Source organism: Schistocerca gregaria, chromosome 7 (assembly GCF_023897955.1).
Source record: "Schistocerca gregaria isolate iqSchGreg1 chromosome 7, iqSchGreg1.2, whole genome shotgun sequence".
Lineage (NCBI taxonomy): Eukaryota > Metazoa > Arthropoda > Insecta > Orthoptera > Acrididae > Schistocerca > Schistocerca gregaria.
This window is the reverse complement of record NC_064926.1, coordinates 197107284-197127774: the sequence shown is the minus strand read 5'-3', so window position 1 is coordinate 197127774 and position 20491 is coordinate 197107284. Positions and strand designations below refer to the sequence as shown.

Here is a 20491-nt window from a genome sequence, read left to right as displayed (position 1 = left end):
CCACTGCACTGTAAAATACACCAAAAATTTCTGGTAGAAAACTCGAAATTATTCTAGAAGTTTCAGATTTCACTTTGTACACGCAGAGATTATCTGATTCCACTGGATGAAACGGTAATACGAAAAACGACACTACACATAATTTTCACAAACAAGTACAACTATCACAAATACAAACAATTTTCAGAGGAAACATTTCCACACATCAGTAGGTAATTTTCAAAGCAGCACCAGTCGAAGGACAATGTATGTGAATACCGGATCAAACATCACGACGACAAAAAAATACCATGTTTCCACATAGTGCTATGCGTTTACGCTCTGTATAAAATAAGGGCACTTCATATAATTTATTTGGCGCCCATTTGATAGCATTTACGACACAGGGCTTGTTTTTACTACCGGTACTACACTGTGAAGTACAACAAACATTTCTGGTAGAAAAACCAGCAACTATTCTAGAAGCTTCGGATTTACCTTCATATGCGCATACGTCATCTGATTACACTGCTTATAACAGCAATACGAAAAAGACGCTACACATAATTTTTCACAAACAAGTAAAATTGTCGCCTATACATAAAATTTTCACAGGAAACTATTTTCTAACATCAGTAGGCATATTTTCAAAGACGCAGCATTGCTTTAGACTGTAAACAAGAATCAGCTGCTACCGATTTTCCAGTTCTGAGTTGTCATTGGTCGCTTGGTCAGAGCTGGGACGACGTGGTGGGGATAGTATCGTTCTCGCGTCGACGGGTTCATTCCAGAGATCTCTGGAATTGAAACGCTCCTGTATATATGCGGCGCGCCGGTTTTCTCGCAAGAAAGCTTTTGCACTCTCTGGTGTTGGTTGTTGAGATAAGCGCCGTCTACACTTTTCGGAACAGTAAGTTTAAGTAGAAGTTTACGTGCAATGGCAGGAGTTAAATCATTTTACCAAGGTAAAAATGTAATTAATTTCTTGTTCTGTGTTTGTAGATGGCATTTTGCCCACTTGGCGCTCTGGTGGAGGAGCACTTGCCGATAGCAGATCATGGATCGAGAATTTTTTCCGATGATATATTTATTCCAAGAAGTATTACTATGCCTTTACGGTCGGGATACCTGCGTTCGTGGCGTCATCAGCCATTTCGTCGAAGCGGAAAATCACACATTAGAAAGTGGAAAGGAGGATTCGAGGTAAAGACTTAATCGGGAAATTTACATTTGCATGTTGATGCGGCGAAACAGGACTGCTTCTATTGCTGTTTCAAACTATTTTAACTTTCGCTTGTTCATCTGCATTTTATACCATATATTCTCAGCTTCAATTTGACAGCTATTTGCATTGTTTAACGTTGACACGCGTATTGCCACGCGTTCATCTAGTACAACAATAGGACGTTTCTTGATGCCAAAACAACCTACGCGTGTCCGGTGGGTACCCCATATCAAAGAATTTAATACTAAGAAATAAGTCTCTGTTGTTGATATAACCCTGTTTCATTATTGTTAAAGGACAATTAGGATATTGGTGTTACGCTTTGACACACGCTTAAACATAATGTGCCACACTTCCCATAACAAGAATAAGCAAGGTGATGCTTGACTGCAATGGTTGACTACTCTCACTTACATAGTCGTTTCTTTCACCTTTTTGATGGTTTCTGAGCTCCTACAGAAAACTTTAGAGTTTAACTGTGTTCCCTATATATGCCGTTGTGCAACCCTTAAAAACAGCAAGAGTCATGAACACCTTCGGTTCATTGCCTCTATGAGACTGAAATCTGTCACTTTCAGTGGGACTCTTTCTGATCAGAATGTAGAAACCTACCACCCTATATGTTAGCAACAGGAAAAACTGTAGTAACTAGCTGTTTGCTGTGCCCTCACACATTACATTGTAGTTTTCAGTGAGGAAATATCTATTGCTGCAGTGGTGATTGTAGGTGACAGGTACTGGTACGGTAGTGTCTAAAAAAGAATATGTAAGCATTTGTTGCACTGTAGTTGACCAGCATTCGCACATCCTCAGCAGATTTTACGGAGTACTGAAGAAGAAGTGTTTGAAAAGTAAGTACATGATTTGAAGTAGTCATATAAGGAAGGCAATTGAAGCTACTTTTCAGTTTGAGAAGGGTTGAGCAGGCTCTTAACAACGAGATACATAGCACATAGCTCTGCTGGTTCACAGACTACAGTATTATATCAGAGGTAATTGTAGAGCTCTTGTGGAGAAGATGTAATAGAGCTGCTACATTTGTATGCTTCTGTTTTCAGTGGACAGAAAAGTATTCAGTTCATGTACCTAGTTCAGAAATGAGTGGAGAACTCTGTCTTTGCCTACAGGGAGAGGGGAAAGTGGCTATCTGCTGTGTACCATGGCTTGAAGAGGTTTGGGACATCCTAGTGGAGAAAGCATTTAATTCTTTATTTGTGTGGACTGATGTGTCATGTTGGAAGCAGTACATAAGAGCTACTACTGTGATTGCCACCTGTTTATGTTTCCAGCTCCAGGTTCCATAGACACAAGGTGATCGAATTATGAGGCAGCTCAAAGATTTTAAATGCTTAGGACTGAAAATACTGGGAAGGTTCCCTTCAGAGCACCAAGTTATGGATTTTGCAAGGAAAATAAATGCATTAGCATAATGTGCACTGTCTTTGACATTGGAATATGAAAGCTCGTTTACTTTGGATGCTTTCACTCCTTGATATCTTCTTGTCATAATTTGGGAGAACTCATTTCACAAAGAATGTTGTTATCTTAGTCCAGGAAAGCAGCAGAATAATCTGTGGTTTAAGTCCATGTAGGCCTATTGTATGTAAACTTTCTTTTAACTGTCTTAGACTTCTGTCATTTCTGTACAAATGCTCCCTCATGGGTATTTTGGTTGATAGTAACGAGTTGTTAAATGCTACATTCACTCTATAGGCAGTGTGATGTAAAAGAAGTAAATGCACTTAGACAACTTTTATAGCCCTTTCACAGAAAAGTATGCTGTGTTCTGAAGGTTCCAATTTCAGTATCATGCAGTAGGATTGAAGAATCTGAGTGAGAAGTCCCACATTTTCAAGGCTTTCTTCTTGCACCCTCCTTATTTTGTTGAGGAATTCAATGAGACTGGGGCTATGCGCTTTGTACCCTATTGCTTATTATACATTTACAATACTACTGTAATTTTGTGTATGTATATGCTTAATTTTGATTTGATTTTCTAGCAAAATACGGCAATGCTTTGCAATTGCTAAATATGTATGGGAATTGTATATACAACCTAACCCCTCCCTCCCCCCCCCCCCCCCCCCCACACACACACACACACGCACACTCAGCTCATCATCTCTTCCCCATTTCTCACTTTACATTTCCACATCCAGCTATCTCCGGGTGCATAACCTCCCACCCTCCCCTCTCTGTCCATCTCCTCCTCGTTCTCTGCCCCCTCCCCCCCCCCCCTCTCTCTCTCTCTCTCTCTCTCTCTCTCTCTCTCTCTCTCTCTCTCTCTCTCTCTCTCTCTCTCTCTCTCTCTCTCTCTCCCTCTCTCTCTCTCTCTGTGTGTATGTGTGTGTGTGTGTGTGTGTGTGTGTGTGTGTGTGTGTGTGTGTGTGTGTGTCTGAATGTTCGGTAGAGTATCACATAAAAATTTAAAGTAAGTCTATCAAGATCTTATTGAGATTTTTTGGCAACAATGCTTCCCTTTATGTACCAGTATTAAATGTATATTCATGTATGTGACTTATTATTTAAAAAATACAGCCTTTCTGTCTAAATATTGATTGGAGTGTCATGTAAAAACATAGAGCAAATCGGTCAAGAACTTTTTGAGATTTGTGGCAACAATGCTTCCCCTTTATTATATATTTCTACATAACTGCCAGCCTCATTTATGTAGCAATATTACGAAAAGGATGGTCGCTACGCACCATACAGAAGAGATGCTGAGTCATAGATAGGCACAACAAATAGACAGTTGCAAAATAAACTTTCAGCCACCAATAGAGGGTAGGGCAGCTAGGATAAGGCCAGAAGTTAAGACATTGAGTAGTAGTAGAGAGAGAGAGGGAGGGGGGGGGGGGGGGGGTAGTGGAAAAGGAGAGCAGTAAAAAGAATGGATGGGGTGGTGGAATAGAGGGCTGTGTAATGCTGGAATGGGAACAGGGAAGGGGCTAGATGGGTGAGGGCAATGACTAATGGAGGTTGAAGCCAGGAGGGTTATTGGAATGCAGGATATATTGCAGGTAAAGTTCCCACCTGTGCAATTTAGAAAAGCTGATGTTGGAGGGAATGATCCATATGGTACAGGCTGTGGAGCAGTCATCGAAATGAAGAATGTCGTGTTGGGCAATGTGCTCAGCAACAGGGCGGTCCATTTGTTTCTTGGCCACAGTTTGTGGGCTGCCATTCATGTGGACAGACAGCTTTGTCGGTTGTTATGTCCACGTGGAATGCTGCACTGTGGTTGCAGCTTAGCTTGTACATCAGATGACTAGTTTCGCAAATAGGCCTGCCTTTGATGTATGTGAAAAGAGTGGAGTAGGTGGTGGTAGTGAGAGGATGTATGGAATAGGTCTTGCATTTAAGTCTGTTGCAGGGATAGCCGTCACAATTGGGGGGGGAGATAGATAGTGGGCAGGACATTCTTTATATCAGAGCACGACGAGAAGTAGTTCAACCCTGGTGGAGAATGTAATTCTGTTGTTCCACTCCTGGGTGTTACTGAGTTACGAGGGGAATGCTTCTCTGTGGCCAGACGGTGGGACTTTAGGACACAATGGGGGACTAGAAAGATAAAGCACGGGAGATTTGTTTTTGTACGAGATGGGGAGGCCTCACTGAGACCCTTGGTATATTTTGAGAAGGACTACTCATCACTGGATGTGATACTCATGGTGGATAGGTGCTACAGGAGGAGCTTCTTGGTATGGAACAGGGTGGCAACTAGTGGAGGTATTGTTGGTGGTTGGTAGGTTTGATACAGAGAGATATACTGGTGTAACCATCTTTGAGATGGAGGTCAACATCTAGGAAGGTGGCTTGTTGGGTTGGTTAGGGTCAGATGAAGTGAATGGGGGAGAAGGTGGTGAGGTTCTGGAGGAACATGCGTCTGAACTAGGTGAGTGGTTTAGCATTCTGGCTATTTAGGAGGATTCCTCTAGATGGCCCATGAATAGGTTGTCATATGATAGTGCCATGTGGGTGCCCCATAATCGTATGCCAGATTTGTTCATAGGTAATACCTTCAAAGGAGAAGTACTAGCGGGTGAGGATATAGCTGGTCATGGTGCCTAGGAAGGAGGTTGTAGGTCTGGAATCCATCAGGTGTTGGGAGATGTAGTATTCAGTAGCAGTAAAGCAGCGGGCATTAGGGAGTTAGTGTAAGGGAGGTGGCATCAGAAGTGACGAGCGGGTACCATGTGCCCAAGGAACAGGAACTGTGGAGATTCGGTGGAAGAGGTCGTTGGTATCTTTTATATAGGAAGATAGATTAACAGTGGTGGAGCCTGTGCCCCACCATCATTCGCCAAATAACTCACTTTAGATCCACAGAAAGAACCACAGTACACCACCTAAAAACTGGTCCTGACTTTATAATCCTAACTGTTGACAAAGGCTCCACCACTATTTTTGTGAACCACAAATGTTACCTGGCCGAAGGACTCCGCCAACTGTCAGATTACATGCACCTACAAACCGTGCCATTGTAACCCCATTCCAGAAATCCAGCAGGATCTCCAGTGTCTCCTCAAATTCTGAGGTCCATCACAGAACCTCTCTCTGAAATCCATCTCTCCCCTCATCCCTACCACTCCCTGTACTCGTATCTTCGACATGCTTCCTAAAGTCCATAAGCCCAACTACCCAAGACTCCCCATTGTGGCTTGTTGCTGTGTCCCCACCGAGAGAATGTCTGTTCTTGTAGACCAACTTCTTCAGCCTGTAACCCGCAACCTACCCTCCTGTATAAAAGATACCAACCATTTCCACCACAGATTCTCAACATTCTTGATCCTTTACCACATGGTGCCATGTCCGTCACTATTGATACCACCTTCCTTCATCTAACATCCCTAATGAACAAGGCCTTACCACTATTGAAAGTTACCTTTTGCAATGCCCAATGGTTCCCAAACCACCAGCTTACTTCCTAGTCGTCATCACCAACCATATCCTCACCCATAATTATTTCTCCTTTGAAGGCATTACGTACAAACAATTTCGGGATACAGCTACCCACATGGCATTATGATGTCCCAACCCTGTTCATGGGCCATTGAGAGGAGTGCTTCATAAACACCCAGAATCCTAAACCCCTCACCTGGTGCAGATTCATTGATGACATCTTCGTGATCTGGATCAAGAGTGAGGACGCCTTACCCAAGTTGCACAGAACCTCAACACTTTCTCCCCCATTCACTTCATGTGGTCCTTCTCAACCCAACGAGCCACCTTCCCAGAAGGTGACCTCCACCTCCAAGGTGCTACAGCAGTACCTCTGTTCAAATCAAAGCTACCAACAACCAACAGTACCCCCACTTCGTCAGCTGCCACCTGTCCCATATACTCCCATTTCTTCAGCTGCCACCTGTCCTATACTAAGAAATCCATACAGCCTACCCACCTGTGGCCGTTGCCTCCGCAGTGATGAGCAGTCCCTCTTGAAATACACTGAGGCCTTTACAGTCTGTAAATACCCTCCCAACCTTGTACAAAAACAAATCTCTCATGCCTTATCTTTTCAGTCATCCACCACCTCCCAAAGCCCCACAGTCCGGCCACAGAGGAGCATTCCCTTTGTAACATATTACCACCCAGAACTGGAGCAACGGAGTTACATTCTCTACCAAGGTTTTGACTACCTCTCATCATGTCCGAACCTATACAATATCCTTGTCCATCACTACAAAACACCTGCTCCCAGCCCCTTTCCTCATGGCTCATATCCCTGCAATAGACCTAAATGCAAGACCTGTCCCATACATCCTCCCACCACCAACTATTCCAGTCCAGTCACACATTGCCTATCCCATCAAAGGCAGGGCTACCTGTCAAACCAGTCATGTGATGTACAAGCTAAACAGCAGTCACTGTGTTTGTATTCTATGTAGGCATGACAAACAACAAGCTATCTGTCCGCAAGAATGGCAACCAACAAACTGTGGCCAAGAAACAAATGGACTACCCTGTTGCTGAGCATGCCATCTAATGTGCCATTCTTGCATTTCAATAACTGCTTCACAGCCTATGACATATGGAGCCTTCCCACCAACACCAGCTTTTCTGAAATGTGCAGGTTGGAACTTTCCCTACAAAAAAATCCAAAGTTTTCCTGTTCCTGTTCCAGCACTACACAGCCCTCTATTCCGCCAACTCACCCAGTCTTTTTACTTCTGTCCTTTACCGCTACCTCCCCTGCCCTCTGTCTAACCTCCTGACTCCATCTTGCTGCCCTACCCTCTCTCCACCATGTCCCTGCATGTTCCTCATCAGCACTTTACCTTCCCCCACCCCTAACCTGGTATCCATCCCCACCCCAGCCTCCTACTCATCCTCACCCAGTTGCCTCTCCCATTATTCATTGTTGCTGCTGCTGTTGCTCGTAGTCTGGTTTCAGCTGCCAGAGACTGTGGTCATGTGTGTGTGACCCCAGCACTTGGTGTTCACTGCCCTCAACCTCTGACGGTTCGCCATTTCCTGACAGAATGCCCTTTTTAACCACTTACGTTCTCTTTTTAAGTTCGCCCCTCCCTCTTCGGTTTTGACGTTGTTCGTTTGTATGCCCAAAAACATAACAAATTGAAACGATTTGTGTGTGCGCACGCACGAGCCCCTTCGTCTATTTTTTGACATAGCTTTTTTTTTTTTTTTAATCCACGTGATTGTAGGACTGTCAAACTGAATCCAAAAACATTATTTTCTTTTTCATACCTAAAATACCATTACCATCCACTGTTAGGCACACACACACACACACACACACACACACACACACACACACACACACACACACACACACCATTCGAGCCATTCTCAAGCGATGATACAACTGATTTTTATTTTCCGGTGGATTTTCCAAAAATTTGCTGTCATACAGACTTAGTCGTGGCAGTTACTAACATAACAAAGACAAAAATCAACAAAATCAGTCAAGCCTTTCTTAACTGATGATATTTCGTACATACGGCAGTTTATGTTAATTTCCGACTTTTCCGTTGGATTTTCCAAAACTTTTCGCTTATACGAACCTAGTCGTCAGAATAACAATCACAACAAAAAATAAAAAAAATCAACCAGATTGGTCAAGATGTTTTCAGGTGGTGATCTTCCATACATGTGACAGTTAATTTTTATTTATAATGGCATCAGTTTTTAAGAGTTGATTATGGCCTCATTCCATGACCAAATAGTCATGGTTCACATGCTCTTATGGAACCTAGTCGATTACATTAAATAGCTAAACATTAAGTTTATTATCAATTGAGTTTGTGAATGAGAACGGCTCAGTGAAGTATCTGAAGTGGAGCAGTTCTCACCATATCTCATTTTTATTGTATCTACATAAAGTAGTAACATCTTAATAGCGTAAAGTGTTAGTTTTAAATTATTGTTTGATGTGTGTGCATGTGCCAACTACAGTTCATTGTTCATTTGCTAGAGCTATGTATTGGGATTCATACGTCAGTCACCCCTACTTCATCCAGTCCCTTCACTAGGAGTGCATTAAGGTTACCTTGTGAACATCTGGGTATCCAATTACTATGCATTGTGGACCACTTGGAACCTCTCACCTTTTTAAAGTAACTGCATGTTTTAAATATTTTATGATTTTTGTGAATCATTGCTAACATTTTTTAAAAGTATCATGTTTGCTTTTAGCTGTAACTGTTTTATTGCATTACTGTAGTTTCATGTTTTGTGCCATTTTAAGGGTAAGGATTATGTTATATTACTGCAAAAAAATAGGGTAATAATACCATTATTGTACAGCTGTGTTGCTCTTCGTAGTAATAATGTAAGTTGTTGTTGTTTTTGTTGTTGTTCATAGCGTGAGTAGTTCTGTTATTTGCATGCCAGTTGAAGTCGGCCATCGTGATCATGTAAATAAAAAACATACTCTTGTCATTGATAACAACCAGTGAAAATATTAACCTCAAGAATGATATTCATTATGATTACATTATTTTAACGTGTTTCTATGATATAATATAACCACACATATTATGAATATAACCACACATATTATGCTTCGAAATAGCACAAAAGTTGAAACTGAAATAGTGCAATAAAACAGTTAACACTGAAAATAAATGTGATGTTATTTAAAAAGTGTATAAAAGCTGTGGACCTGTATTACAAGAAGTAAATGGACTTTCCTAAGCTGATAAAGAGAGTAACTTACTATGATTGACAAGCTAGGTTGTAGCCATCCCACACTTAGTTTCCATATTAAGGCTACTCTTTTTGTCAATGTTGGTGTGTGTTGTATGTCCCATCAAAGGTCAAATATCTACGTGGAAGAGTGATTTTTGTATTTCTTAAACGCTTTTTTCTATGAAAAAATATCAGTAACTGAATTTGGCCAAGTAATGCAAAGTTGACAGACAGTCCACAGTTAAATAATAATATGAGAACGAAAAAAAATTAAGTCGTTTGCAGATGTAAACCCTCTGTACAAAACAAAATACTGTATGCAATTTTTGCTAGGTTTTTATGTTGACGGTTGTTTCTTTTGTAGGTAAATCTTGATGTCCAGCATTTCAAACCTGATGAAGTATCGGTGAAGATTAGAGATGATTTTATTGTAATTGAGGGTAATCATGAGGAACGTCAAGACGAACATGGTTTCATATCAAGACAGTTTACCCGTCGTTATAAATTGCCTGAAAATACTGACATAGATGCTGTAACATCAAAGTTATCATCAGATGGTGTTCTCACCATTAAAACACCCAAAAAGGTAAGTATGTACTTCAGTGTACATTCTTTTGACATAAAATTCATAGGGCAAGCATTGTGATTAAAGCAAGATTGATTTTTTATTTAACTTCTAATTTATCGATCATCTATTTACAAGTGGAGTTCATGGTTAAATTTTGCACAGATATCTGCCTTAGGTCCTCAGAACAGTGCTATGAAATTGAACAGACATTGTTAAGTTTTCTGCCAGTTGCTAAAATAGGAGTGCCTGGGGAGACAGAAGCATGTAATGAAGTCATTTAGATTGCCTTCATTGATAGTGAACAAAATAAAGGTTCTTGGAGACAAGTTACGTTGTTAGTTACACAGTCCCTCTTACAACTGTTGCAGTGTAGATACCCTCTTGTGCAAAAAATTGGTGCCATTTTCAAAATTTTGCAGGTGTTAAAATGCAAGAAAGGCAATGTTCAGAATCGTCTGTAGCAGCGATGGTGCAGGGATGGAACCACCTCAATCAAGACAGAGATGACAAAAAGGGTGGCATTTGCGTTGAGGAGAAATGCACACTAAAAAGTGGTAGTGATAGTATTAGAGCAAGTGGCAGTGATGTAACTGTAACAGAAACTGAAGATATTGTAATGGCTATATCAACAGGGAATGAGAAGCTTTTAGCTTTGTATGTCGATCTGCGAAGGGGAAAATAGTGCTTCATTAGTTTAGAGGTAGAAGAATCTGTTAGCCACAAAAAGTGAGTCGACATGAAAGGAGCACTATTCACAAAACATTAGACTTAGATGGGCACAAGTTAGAAAATAGTTGTTCAGTCCTAGAAAATCTTTTAGACCGAAACTGTGTAATAGAAAAGCAGTATTGGATCTTACTGCTGTATCACGTAATCAAAGTGAGTCTTTTCTCATGGAAAGTGGTTTAGCTTTGAGTGATGATTGTGACCTTGAGAACGTAAATGTGGCAATTTTTTGGGCGTCTCATAGAGTTTTTATTGAAGTTCTGTCCAGTTGTGAAAGAGAATTTAAGTACAATTGAAATGTCTCAACAAGTAGGAAACCACATGGTTCATTACCTGTCACACGATGTTCAGAACGAATCAGTTGATATAGCTGGATACTTTATTTGCTAAATTATTGTAACAGAGGTGTTGTTGTTGTTGTTGTTGTTGTCTTCAGTCCTGAGACTGGTCTGATGCAACTCTCCATGCCACTCTATCCTGTGCAAGCCTCTTCATCTCCCAGTACCTACTGCAACCTACATCCTTCTGAATCTGCTTAGTGTATTCATCTCTTCGTCTCCCTCTACGATTTTTACCCTCCACGCTGCCCTCCAATGCTAAATTTGTGATCCCTTGATGCCTCAGAACATGTCCTACCAACCGATCCCTTCTTCTAGTCAAGTTGTGCAACAAACTTCTCTTCTCCCCAATCCTATTCGATACCTCCTCGTTAGTTATGTGGTCTACCCATCTAATCTTCAGCATTCTTCTGTAGCACCACATTTCTAAAGCTTCTATTCTCTTCTTGTCCAAACTAGTTATCGTCCATGTTTCACTTCCATACATGGCTACACTCCATGCAAATACTTTCAGAAACGACTTCCTGATACATAAATTTATATTCGATGTTAACAAATTTCTCTTCTCCATAAACGCTTTTCGTGCCATTGCCAGTCTACATTTTATATCCTCTCTACTTCAACCATCATCAGTTATTTTGCTCCCCAAATAGCAAAACTCCTTTACTACTTTAAGTGTCTCATTTCCTGATCTAATTCCCTCAGCATCACCCGATTTAATTTGACTACATTCCATTATTCTCGTTTTGCTTTTCTTGTTGTTCATCTTATATCCTCCTTTCAAGACACTGTCCATTCCGTTCAACTGCTCTTCCAAGTCCTTTGCCGTCTCTGACAGAATTACAATGTCATCGGCGAACCTCAAAGTTTTTATTTCTTCTCCATGGATTTTAATACCTACTCCGAATTTTTCTTTTGTTTCCTTTACTGCTTGCTCAATAAACAAATTGAATAACATATGGGGGAGACTACAACCCTGTCTCACTCCTTTCCTAACCACTGCTTCCCTTTCATGCCCCTCGACTCTTATGACTGCCATCTGGTTTCTGTACAAATTGTAAATAGCCTTTCACTCCCTGTATTTTACCCCTGCCACCTTCAGAATTTGAAAGAGAGTATTCCAGTCAACATTGTCAAAAGCTTTCTCTAAGTCTACAAACGCTAGAAACGTAGGTTTGCCCTTCCTTAATCTAGCTTCTAAGATAAGTCGTAGGGTCAGTATCGCCTCACGTGTCCCAACATTTCTACGGAATCCAAACTGATCCTCCCCGAGGTCGGCTTCTACCAGTTTTTCCATTCGTCTGTAAAGAATCCGCGTTAGTATTTTGCAGCCGTGACTTATTAAACGGATTAAATTTTCACATCTGTCAACACCTGCTTTCTTTGGCATTGGAATTATTGTTCTTCTTGAAGTCTGAGGGTATTTCGCCTGTCTCATACATCTTGCTCACCAGATGGTAGAGTTTTGTCAGGACTGGCTCTCCCAAGACCGTCAGTAGCTCTAATTGAATGTTGTCTACTCCGGGGGCCTTGTTTCGACTCAGGTCTTTCAGTGCTCTGTCAAACTCTTCACGCAGTGTCTTATCTCCCATTTCATCTTCATCTACATCCTCTTCCATTTCCATAATATTGTCCTCAAGTACATCGCCCTTGTATAAACCTTCTATATACTCCTTCCACCTTTCTGCCTTCCCTTCTTTGCTTAGAACTGGGTTTCCATCTGAGCTCTTGATATTCATACACATCGTTCTCTTTTCTCCAAAGGTCTCTTTAATTTTCCTGTAGGCAGTATCTATCTTACCCCTAGTGAGATAAGCCTCTACATCCTTACATTTGTCCTCTAGCCATCCCTGCTTAGCCATTTTGCACTTCCTGTCGATGTCATTTTTGAGACGTTTGTATTCCTTTTTGCCTGATTCATTTACTGCATTTTTATATTTTCTCCTTTCATCAATTAAATTCAATATTTCTTCTGTTACCCAAGGATTTCTACTAGCCCTTGTCTTTTTACCTACTTGATCCTCTGCTGGCTTCACTACTTCATCCCTCAAAGCTGCCCATTCTTCTTCTATTGTATTTCTTTCCCCCATTCCTGTCAATTGCTCCCTTATGCTCTCCTTGAAACTCCGTACAACCTCTGGTTCTTTTAGTTTATCCAGATCCCATGTCCTTAAATTCCCACCTTTTTGCAGTTTCTTCAGTTTTAACCTACAGGTCATAACCAATAGATTGTGGTCAGAGTCCACATCTGCCCCTGGAAATGTCCTACAATTTAAAACCTGATTCCTAAATCTCTGTCCTACCATTATATAATCTATCTGATATCTTTTAGTATCTCCAGGATTCTTCCATGTATACAACCTTCTTTTATGATTCTTGAACCAAGTGTTAGCTATGATTAAGTTATGCTCTGTGCAAAATTCTACCAGACGGCTTCCTCTTTCATTTCTTAGCCCCAATCCATAATCACCTACTATGTTTCCATCTCTCCTTTTTCCTACTGACGAATTCCAGTCACCCATGACTATTAAATTTTCATCTCCCTTCACTATCTGAATAATTTCTTTTATTTCATCACACATTTCTTCAATTTCTTCGTCATCTGCAGAGCTAGTTGGCATATAAACTTGTACTACAGTAGTAGGTGTGGGCTTCGTATCTATCTTGGCCACAATAATGCGTTCACTATGCTGTTTGTAGTAGCTTACCCACACTCCTTTTTTTTTATTCATTATTAAACCTACTCCTGCATTACCCCTATTTGATTTTGTATTTATAACCCTGTATTCACCTGACCAAAAGTCTTGTTCCTCCTGCCACCGAACTTCACTAATTCCCACTATATCTAACTTTAACCTATCCATTTCCCTTTTTCAAATTTTCTAACCTACCTGCCCGATTAAGGGATCTGACATTCCACGCTCCGATCCGTAGAACACAAGTTTTCTTTCTCCTGATAAAGACGTCCTCCTGAGTAGTCCCCGCCCGGAGATCCGAATGGGGGACTATTTTACCTCTGGAATATTTTACCCAAGAGGACGCCATCATCATTTAATCATACAGTAAAGCTGCATGTCCTCGGGAACAGTTACGGCTGTAGTTTCCCCTTGCTTTCAGCCGTTCGCAGTACCAGCACAGCAAGGCCGTTTTGGTTAATGTTGCAAGGCCAGATCAGTCAGTCATCCAGACTGTTGCCCCTGCAACTACTGAAAAGGCTGCTGCCCCTCTTCAGAAACCACATGTTTGTCTGGCCTCTCAACAGATACCCCTCCGTTGTGGTTGCACCTACGGTACAGCCATCTGTATTGCTGAGACACGCAAGCCTCCCCACGAACGGCAAGGTCCATGGTTTACGAGGGGGGGGGGGGTGTAACAGAGATAAAATATAGTAAATGCTTTTGGTATGGTTGATGGCACTACCAGTAATGCGTGAAGAGAGCAAAATGCTTTTATACTGCGCTACATTGCCCACAGTGAAAAGTGATCTGGCCTTGCTTGGTGGTGAATCCTGCATCACTATGCATGCAGCAGTCAACACATTAAATCTTCATGGCATCCACACTGTGGAAAGGAGTGTGGATTTGTTTAAAAAATGTATAACTTTCTTCATTCTGGTCCCAAAAGATTGAAACCTTTGAAAGAAAATATCCATGGACTATCGGAAATGAGATAGTCTGCGTGGATACCTGATATGGGTCTATGTGATAAGCATTTGCCAGGATTACAAAGGGCGATTGAATGTACTTTCAATTTTAATTTGGTTACAGAGCTATGTATAAATCCAAAGGGCATTCAGAAGTATTCGAAATTATTTCAGAGTGTGTCATTGTGTTAAATGTGGTACAAAGTACTAACTTCACTAAACATATATGTCACGGTGTTTCCAGCAGGGAAAGCCACAATAGATGTTGAGAAGAGCCAGTATTAGGGGTCGAGTGCAAGAATTAAATGAACTGAGAAATAGTTGGGATAATATTTATGCAGAAAGTTGCAAGGTGGCATTAAAATTTGAAATAACTTCTGACTTGATTGTAACAAACATGCAACAGAAACACAGAAGGGTAAAAGAAAACGCTTTGTAGATGAAACACCAGAAGAAGATTTAAACCTCAGCCCAGAGGAAAATTTTAAAGTAAATGTTATCAATGTTGTTCTAGATACAGTTGCAGGAAACCTAATTACAAAATATGCTGATATAGGTAACGTGATGGACACAGTTGATTCCTTATGGAACTTCATAAACCTAGATGATTCTACACTCACAGCATGTAGAGAACATGGCATTTTTGTGCTGTGTTTAGACTGGATCAGATGTACTTTCTGTTCCAATTGAATCATAGGTAGGAGGTCCTCCAGGATGTAACTCATGTCAGAAGAACAAGAATATACAATAAACATTTGAAATAGGTGCCCACCACACACACACACACACACACACACACACACACACACACACACACACACACATGCATACATACACCAGTTGTTTCTACTAAGAAATTCATCAATGGAGTAGAACGATTTGACCACAAATAAATACTTTAGGCTCCTCATAAACTGAACTTTATCGCTGCTGGCAAATTATTGAAAATGTGTGTTCTTGAATTATGTGCACTTTTCTGGACCATTTAAGTGACATTAAATTTTTGTGAATGTTATGTGTAGTATTGATCTCATGAACTGAGCTATTGGTTTGAAAAGAGATATATTTTTGACAATGTAGAGGGTGAAGGTTTTTTTACAAACATTCAATATTTGAACCATGAGTGACCCGGCAGACATCAGTACGGTAATCGAATTCTTGCCATACCTGTTCCAGTATCACATCATCGATTGTAGCAGTCTCTTCCCATATTCTCTCCCGGATCTCTGCTACATCACATGGTAGAGGCAGTATGTACACCAGATATTTAATGTGTCCCGACAGAAAAAAGTCACACGGAGTGAGATCTGGTGATCGGGGAGGCCATTTCATGAAACAGCTGTTCCCTTCTGTAGCACGTCCCATCAACAATGCGGCAGCTCCATGTTAGGTACTTCACGATGAAAATGGGAAGGAGTACCATCCTGCTGGAAGATGAATGGAGAGTCCAATTGCATTTGAGGCATCAGCCATTGGTGCAACATGTCCAAGTAGGAATATCAAGTGACAGTGCTCTCTGCGAAGAAGAATGGCCCTTACAGTTTTCGACATGACAAGGCACTTCACTTTCCCATTAGTGTGAAAACTGGCTTCATCACTAAAAATTAAATGATCAACAATGCCATCCTCATCCTCATTCAGCTGTTGCAACTGCGAACAAAACTCAAAATGCTTGTCTTTGTCGTCGTCATTGAGCTTCTGCACTAGCTCCAATTTGAATGGTTTCATAAACAGCTTCTGTCGCAGGGCTTTCTACGCTGTCAATGGAGTCATTTTGATTTCACGGGATGCACAATGCTCCAATTTCTTTTTACTCCTTATGATTGTCCCTCATACACGCTCCACATTCACTTCACTCACACTGGGACATCAGCCTCTCTTTGCTGGGCACAAGCAATGTGTCGTAATAAATTTGTTGTGCCAGTGGTAAATGGCCTTCCTTGTTGGTGGCTTCGTACCATACTTGGTTCTAAACATCCGTTGCACAGCTGTAGCACACTCCCCCCCCCCCCCCCCCCCTCCGAACTCCAATGCACAGAAAGCTCACTCTGCTCCTGAAATCGTCATGTTTGCAACTAGCACTGACTATCAGCAAATTACCAAACTACGCTGTGGCGGTATAAATGAAAAAAACTTTCAGGGTTTCTCTTCAAAATGTCATATGTATGATATCTGTAGAATGTTTGGTTCTTGTGCAATGAATAATTGAAAGTGTTCCTGTACACTGGGAAGCAGTGGTAATATTCGTAGTTCCCTAAACAGGCCTGTGCCGGATGTTCATAGGCAGAGTGTGAAAGAAGAGACTTTGTAATTAAAAAAGATTCGCACAGTTAGTTTTGGGTCTGGCTTGTTTAGCCACTTCCCTCTATGTGCCCTCTCAATGCTCTTCATAAGTGCAGTTTTAATAACGTATTTCCAGATGTAATGGTAGCCTTATGGTTTCTGCTTTTTGCCTGTTACTGTTGTACGAGCACAGTGGTCACGAGGCATTCTTTGACAACTACTATGGGGCAAGAGTGGCTTGTTGAATTATCTGTGATCACAATAGTCAGACTGAGGCTGATCATTAGATTACATAGGAATAAAAAAAACCACACATTTGAAGAAGCTAGAAATAAAGTATAGATTTGTAAAGTATAGAATTTATGTAAAGTGCGAGCATTAATTTTTTTTTATTAAGGTGTTATTTGATTATTTTGCGCATATAAATTTTTCAGGCTTTATCAAAACATCAAATGTTAAAAAAAAAAAAAAAAAAAATGTGAAGGGGCCCAAGAACGCTTAACTGGGGCCTGAAAATCCAGTGCCAGCCCTCCTCGCTATCTGGACTACAATTGAGTTCTCCTGGAATCAAGGCAACTTGTACACATGACAGCACTGTACAAAAACACCTGAATAGTAGATCATCCATCAAGATATTGTTTGCTAAAGGAAACAGTCAACTCTTCCAAGGAACTTCAAAACATACCATGAATTAGTTACAGTATAAGAACCTCAGGAATAATTAATGTCTCATTAATATGTCATGGTTAGGGTTCACAGTTGTGTAGAATTTTTTGAAAGACATTGTGTTCGACATTGACTGTAGAAATTTATTTATATCACTTTACTACTACAGTTTCGGCCTTTGGGCCTTTATTCAGTGCTACTGCAAATGCTAGGAAATATACAAAACATAAAGCTCAGGGCCTATAAATATAGTCACACAAACACACCGTTACTTACATTTTACTACAGCACATGTCAGACTTTTAAAATACTGAGACATGTATACATGTCATTGTCAAAGTTGAGCAGTAACATCAAATGATGCGAAGCTCTGTACATTGTGAAATGATGTAAATTATGTAACCTTTTGCCAGTGTCACCATACTTAATACAAATCACTATAAATTGATATTCTAAGACACTATTTACATGTGAACAGAGGCCATTGGTGTAATAATAAATTCTTCAGTCATATTTTCTGTGCTTATAAGAGATGGCATATTCTAGGGATAACACTTGTAAGCTTCATGTCAATGTCATTTTACATCTCTTGACAATATACAGTTCCTATGTGATAATACAGTCATAAGATACAATGGGGGCAGGATATGAAAATTTTTTTTATAATGGAGGGCTGTGAATTTACATATATTTGTTTAATGATCAAACTGATTTAAGAAATAGAAGATTTTTACGTAGCTTCCTGTCTCTTTTGTGTGCAAATGATAAAAGTAACATTGCATAAGGGCACATGACCTTTTCCAATTTGAAGTAGGTATACTGGCCTAACATTTTGTAGATATAAGTATGTACCTTTATTTTACAATATGTTTGGTGCTTAGGATGTATTTTTGAAATAACATCAGAGACTGATATGTGCTACCACTTTTATTTTCATCTTTATCTTATTTTTAGAATTTCTTATCTTATGTGATATGTTAGCTCTTCATAAAATCTGTGTATCAAGTTTTATAAGTGTTCCTAAAGTTTTCTCCTGCATTGCAATTTGTATACACTGTAACGAGGAATACTCAAGTGCTCTTCGACACATTTTTTTTGTGTAACTTCATTTTATCTTTGTACTGGATTTTGTTTAATCTATTTTAGTAGTGCATCATAATATGGTTCAATAACTTCTTACATTGTTACTAATATTTTAAGTACATTGGTTTTGTATTATTACATGTACATGTGTTCTTATGTATTTGCATTATTTTTCCGATGTTAGAGATAAGTAAAAAGACATACCCTGTTTTTATGAGGGTGACATTTTGTTGGTGGTTTTCTCAATATGTTGTCCCGCACTCTAGGCTGTTTTCACAGGCAAGCATTTTGTGCCTTCTGTACTTTTCCATCTGTGATGTTTAAGATTACTATTCCCAGGTTCTGCATGAGCACCCAACTCACTGTGAGACCTTTGCAACTTACGACTATATCATCACATAGAAAGCTTTATACTGTCAAGAGATATAAAAGGATGTTACAATATGAATCTTATAGTTGTTATCACTGGAATGTGCTATTTATGATAAGCGCACAAAAGATATTACTTGTGAATGTATTTAGATGCCAGCTGCCTGGGTTTACGTCTAAACAGTGTGTTAGGACATTGGTTTATAATGTTTGTGTTAAAGATGTTCACGATGGCAACAGTTCGTGTAATTTACATCATTGCACAATGGCAAGAACTTCACCCTTATTTGGTGTTACTATATTCCTACAGTGAAAAGACTTAGCTTTGACGATGACATATACACAGGTCTGAGGATTATAAAAGTCTGACATGTACTGAAGCAGAATGAGATACTGTTTTCACTTTTTTTTTATACTTTAAATGTACTACTGTCTGATGGCCTGTTTGTACAACTCCTCATTGTTTTAAACATACTACTGTCCTGATGGCCTGTTTGTGCAACTTCATATATAAGCCCTGTGCTTCATGTTTAGGGTATCTTTTAGCTTCTGCAGTACCATTTGATAATAGTCCAAATGCCAAAATTGCAATAGTGAAGTGAAATACATAATTTTACGCAGTAAATGGCAAATGTGATGTGCTAAAAAAAAATCTCTGAAATAATGTTGCTGCTCATTGGTTTGTTACAGGCACCCTTAAAAGACTCAACTGAGCGTGTAGTGCCTATTGTGCAGACAAATAAACCAGCTATCGCGAAAGCAGGACATGAGAATCCAGATGATAAGCAGGAGAAAATGGAAGCATAAATAATGAACTTTATGTGAAGTATTACTCCATTTGAAAGATTCCATTTTCTGGAATAAAAAGACTGATTGTGCATTCCATGATTTACCTTTTTTATGTATTTCTTCTACTGCAACTGTAAGACTGGCTTCACCAGATTTGAGTAATGTACTTTTCTAAGAACATTTTATGAATAAAGCACAGAGAAATAAAGAGAGTGTTATTTTTTATTTTCCCTGTTACACTTATTGGGCATATTAAAAGCAGGAAGAGAGAACTTCAAAACTAAAAACTATTTATGACATTTTACTTATAACAAAATTACACTCCTGGAAATGGAAAAAAGAACACATTGACACCAGTGTGTCAGACCCACCATACTTGCTCCGGACACTGCGAGAGGGCTGTACAAGCAATGATCACACGCACGGCACAGCGGACACACCAGGAACCGCGGTGTTGGCCGTCGAATGGCGCTAGCTGCGCAGCATTTGTGCACCATCGCCGTCAGTGTCAGCCAGTTTGCCGTAAAATACGGAGCTCCATCGCAGTCTTTAACACTGGTAGCATGCCGCGACAGTGTGGACGTGAACCTATGTGCAGTTGACGGACTTTGAGCGAGGGCGTATAGTGGACATGCGGGAGGCCGGGTGGACGTACCGCCGAATTGCTCAAC

The 20491-nt window shown here is 40.2% G+C and overlaps 1 protein-coding gene across 1 annotated transcript; it reads left to right on the top strand.

The window, feature by feature from the left end:
• The first annotated feature begins 734 nt into the window (after positions 1-734).
• On the top strand, positions 735-20030 carry LOC126281288 (alpha-crystallin A chain-like). Its single transcript, XM_049980111.1, has 4 exons — positions 735-889; positions 982-1182; positions 9720-9941; positions 19722-20030. The coding sequence occupies exons 2-4, from the start codon at positions 982-984 to the stop codon at positions 19836-19838; spliced, it is 540 nt and encodes a 179-aa protein (XP_049836068.1). The 5' UTR covers positions 735-889; the 3' UTR covers positions 19839-20030.
• Positions 20031-20491: the final 461 nt, after the last annotated feature.

Bases quoted from the DNA above. Each gene is read 5' to 3' on its own strand.
- LOC126281288 (XM_049980111.1), top strand. From the start codon at position 982: ATGGCATTTTGCCCACTTGGCGCTCTGGTGGAGGAGCACTTGCCGATA. The intron at 1,183-9,719 runs GTAAAGACTTAA...TTTCTTTTGTAG, and splicing joins AGTGGAAAGGAGGATTCGAG to GTAAATCTTGATGTCCAGCA. The intron at 9,942-19,721 runs GTAAGTATGTAC...GGTTTGTTACAG, and splicing joins CCATTAAAACACCCAAAAAG to GCACCCTTAAAAGACTCAAC.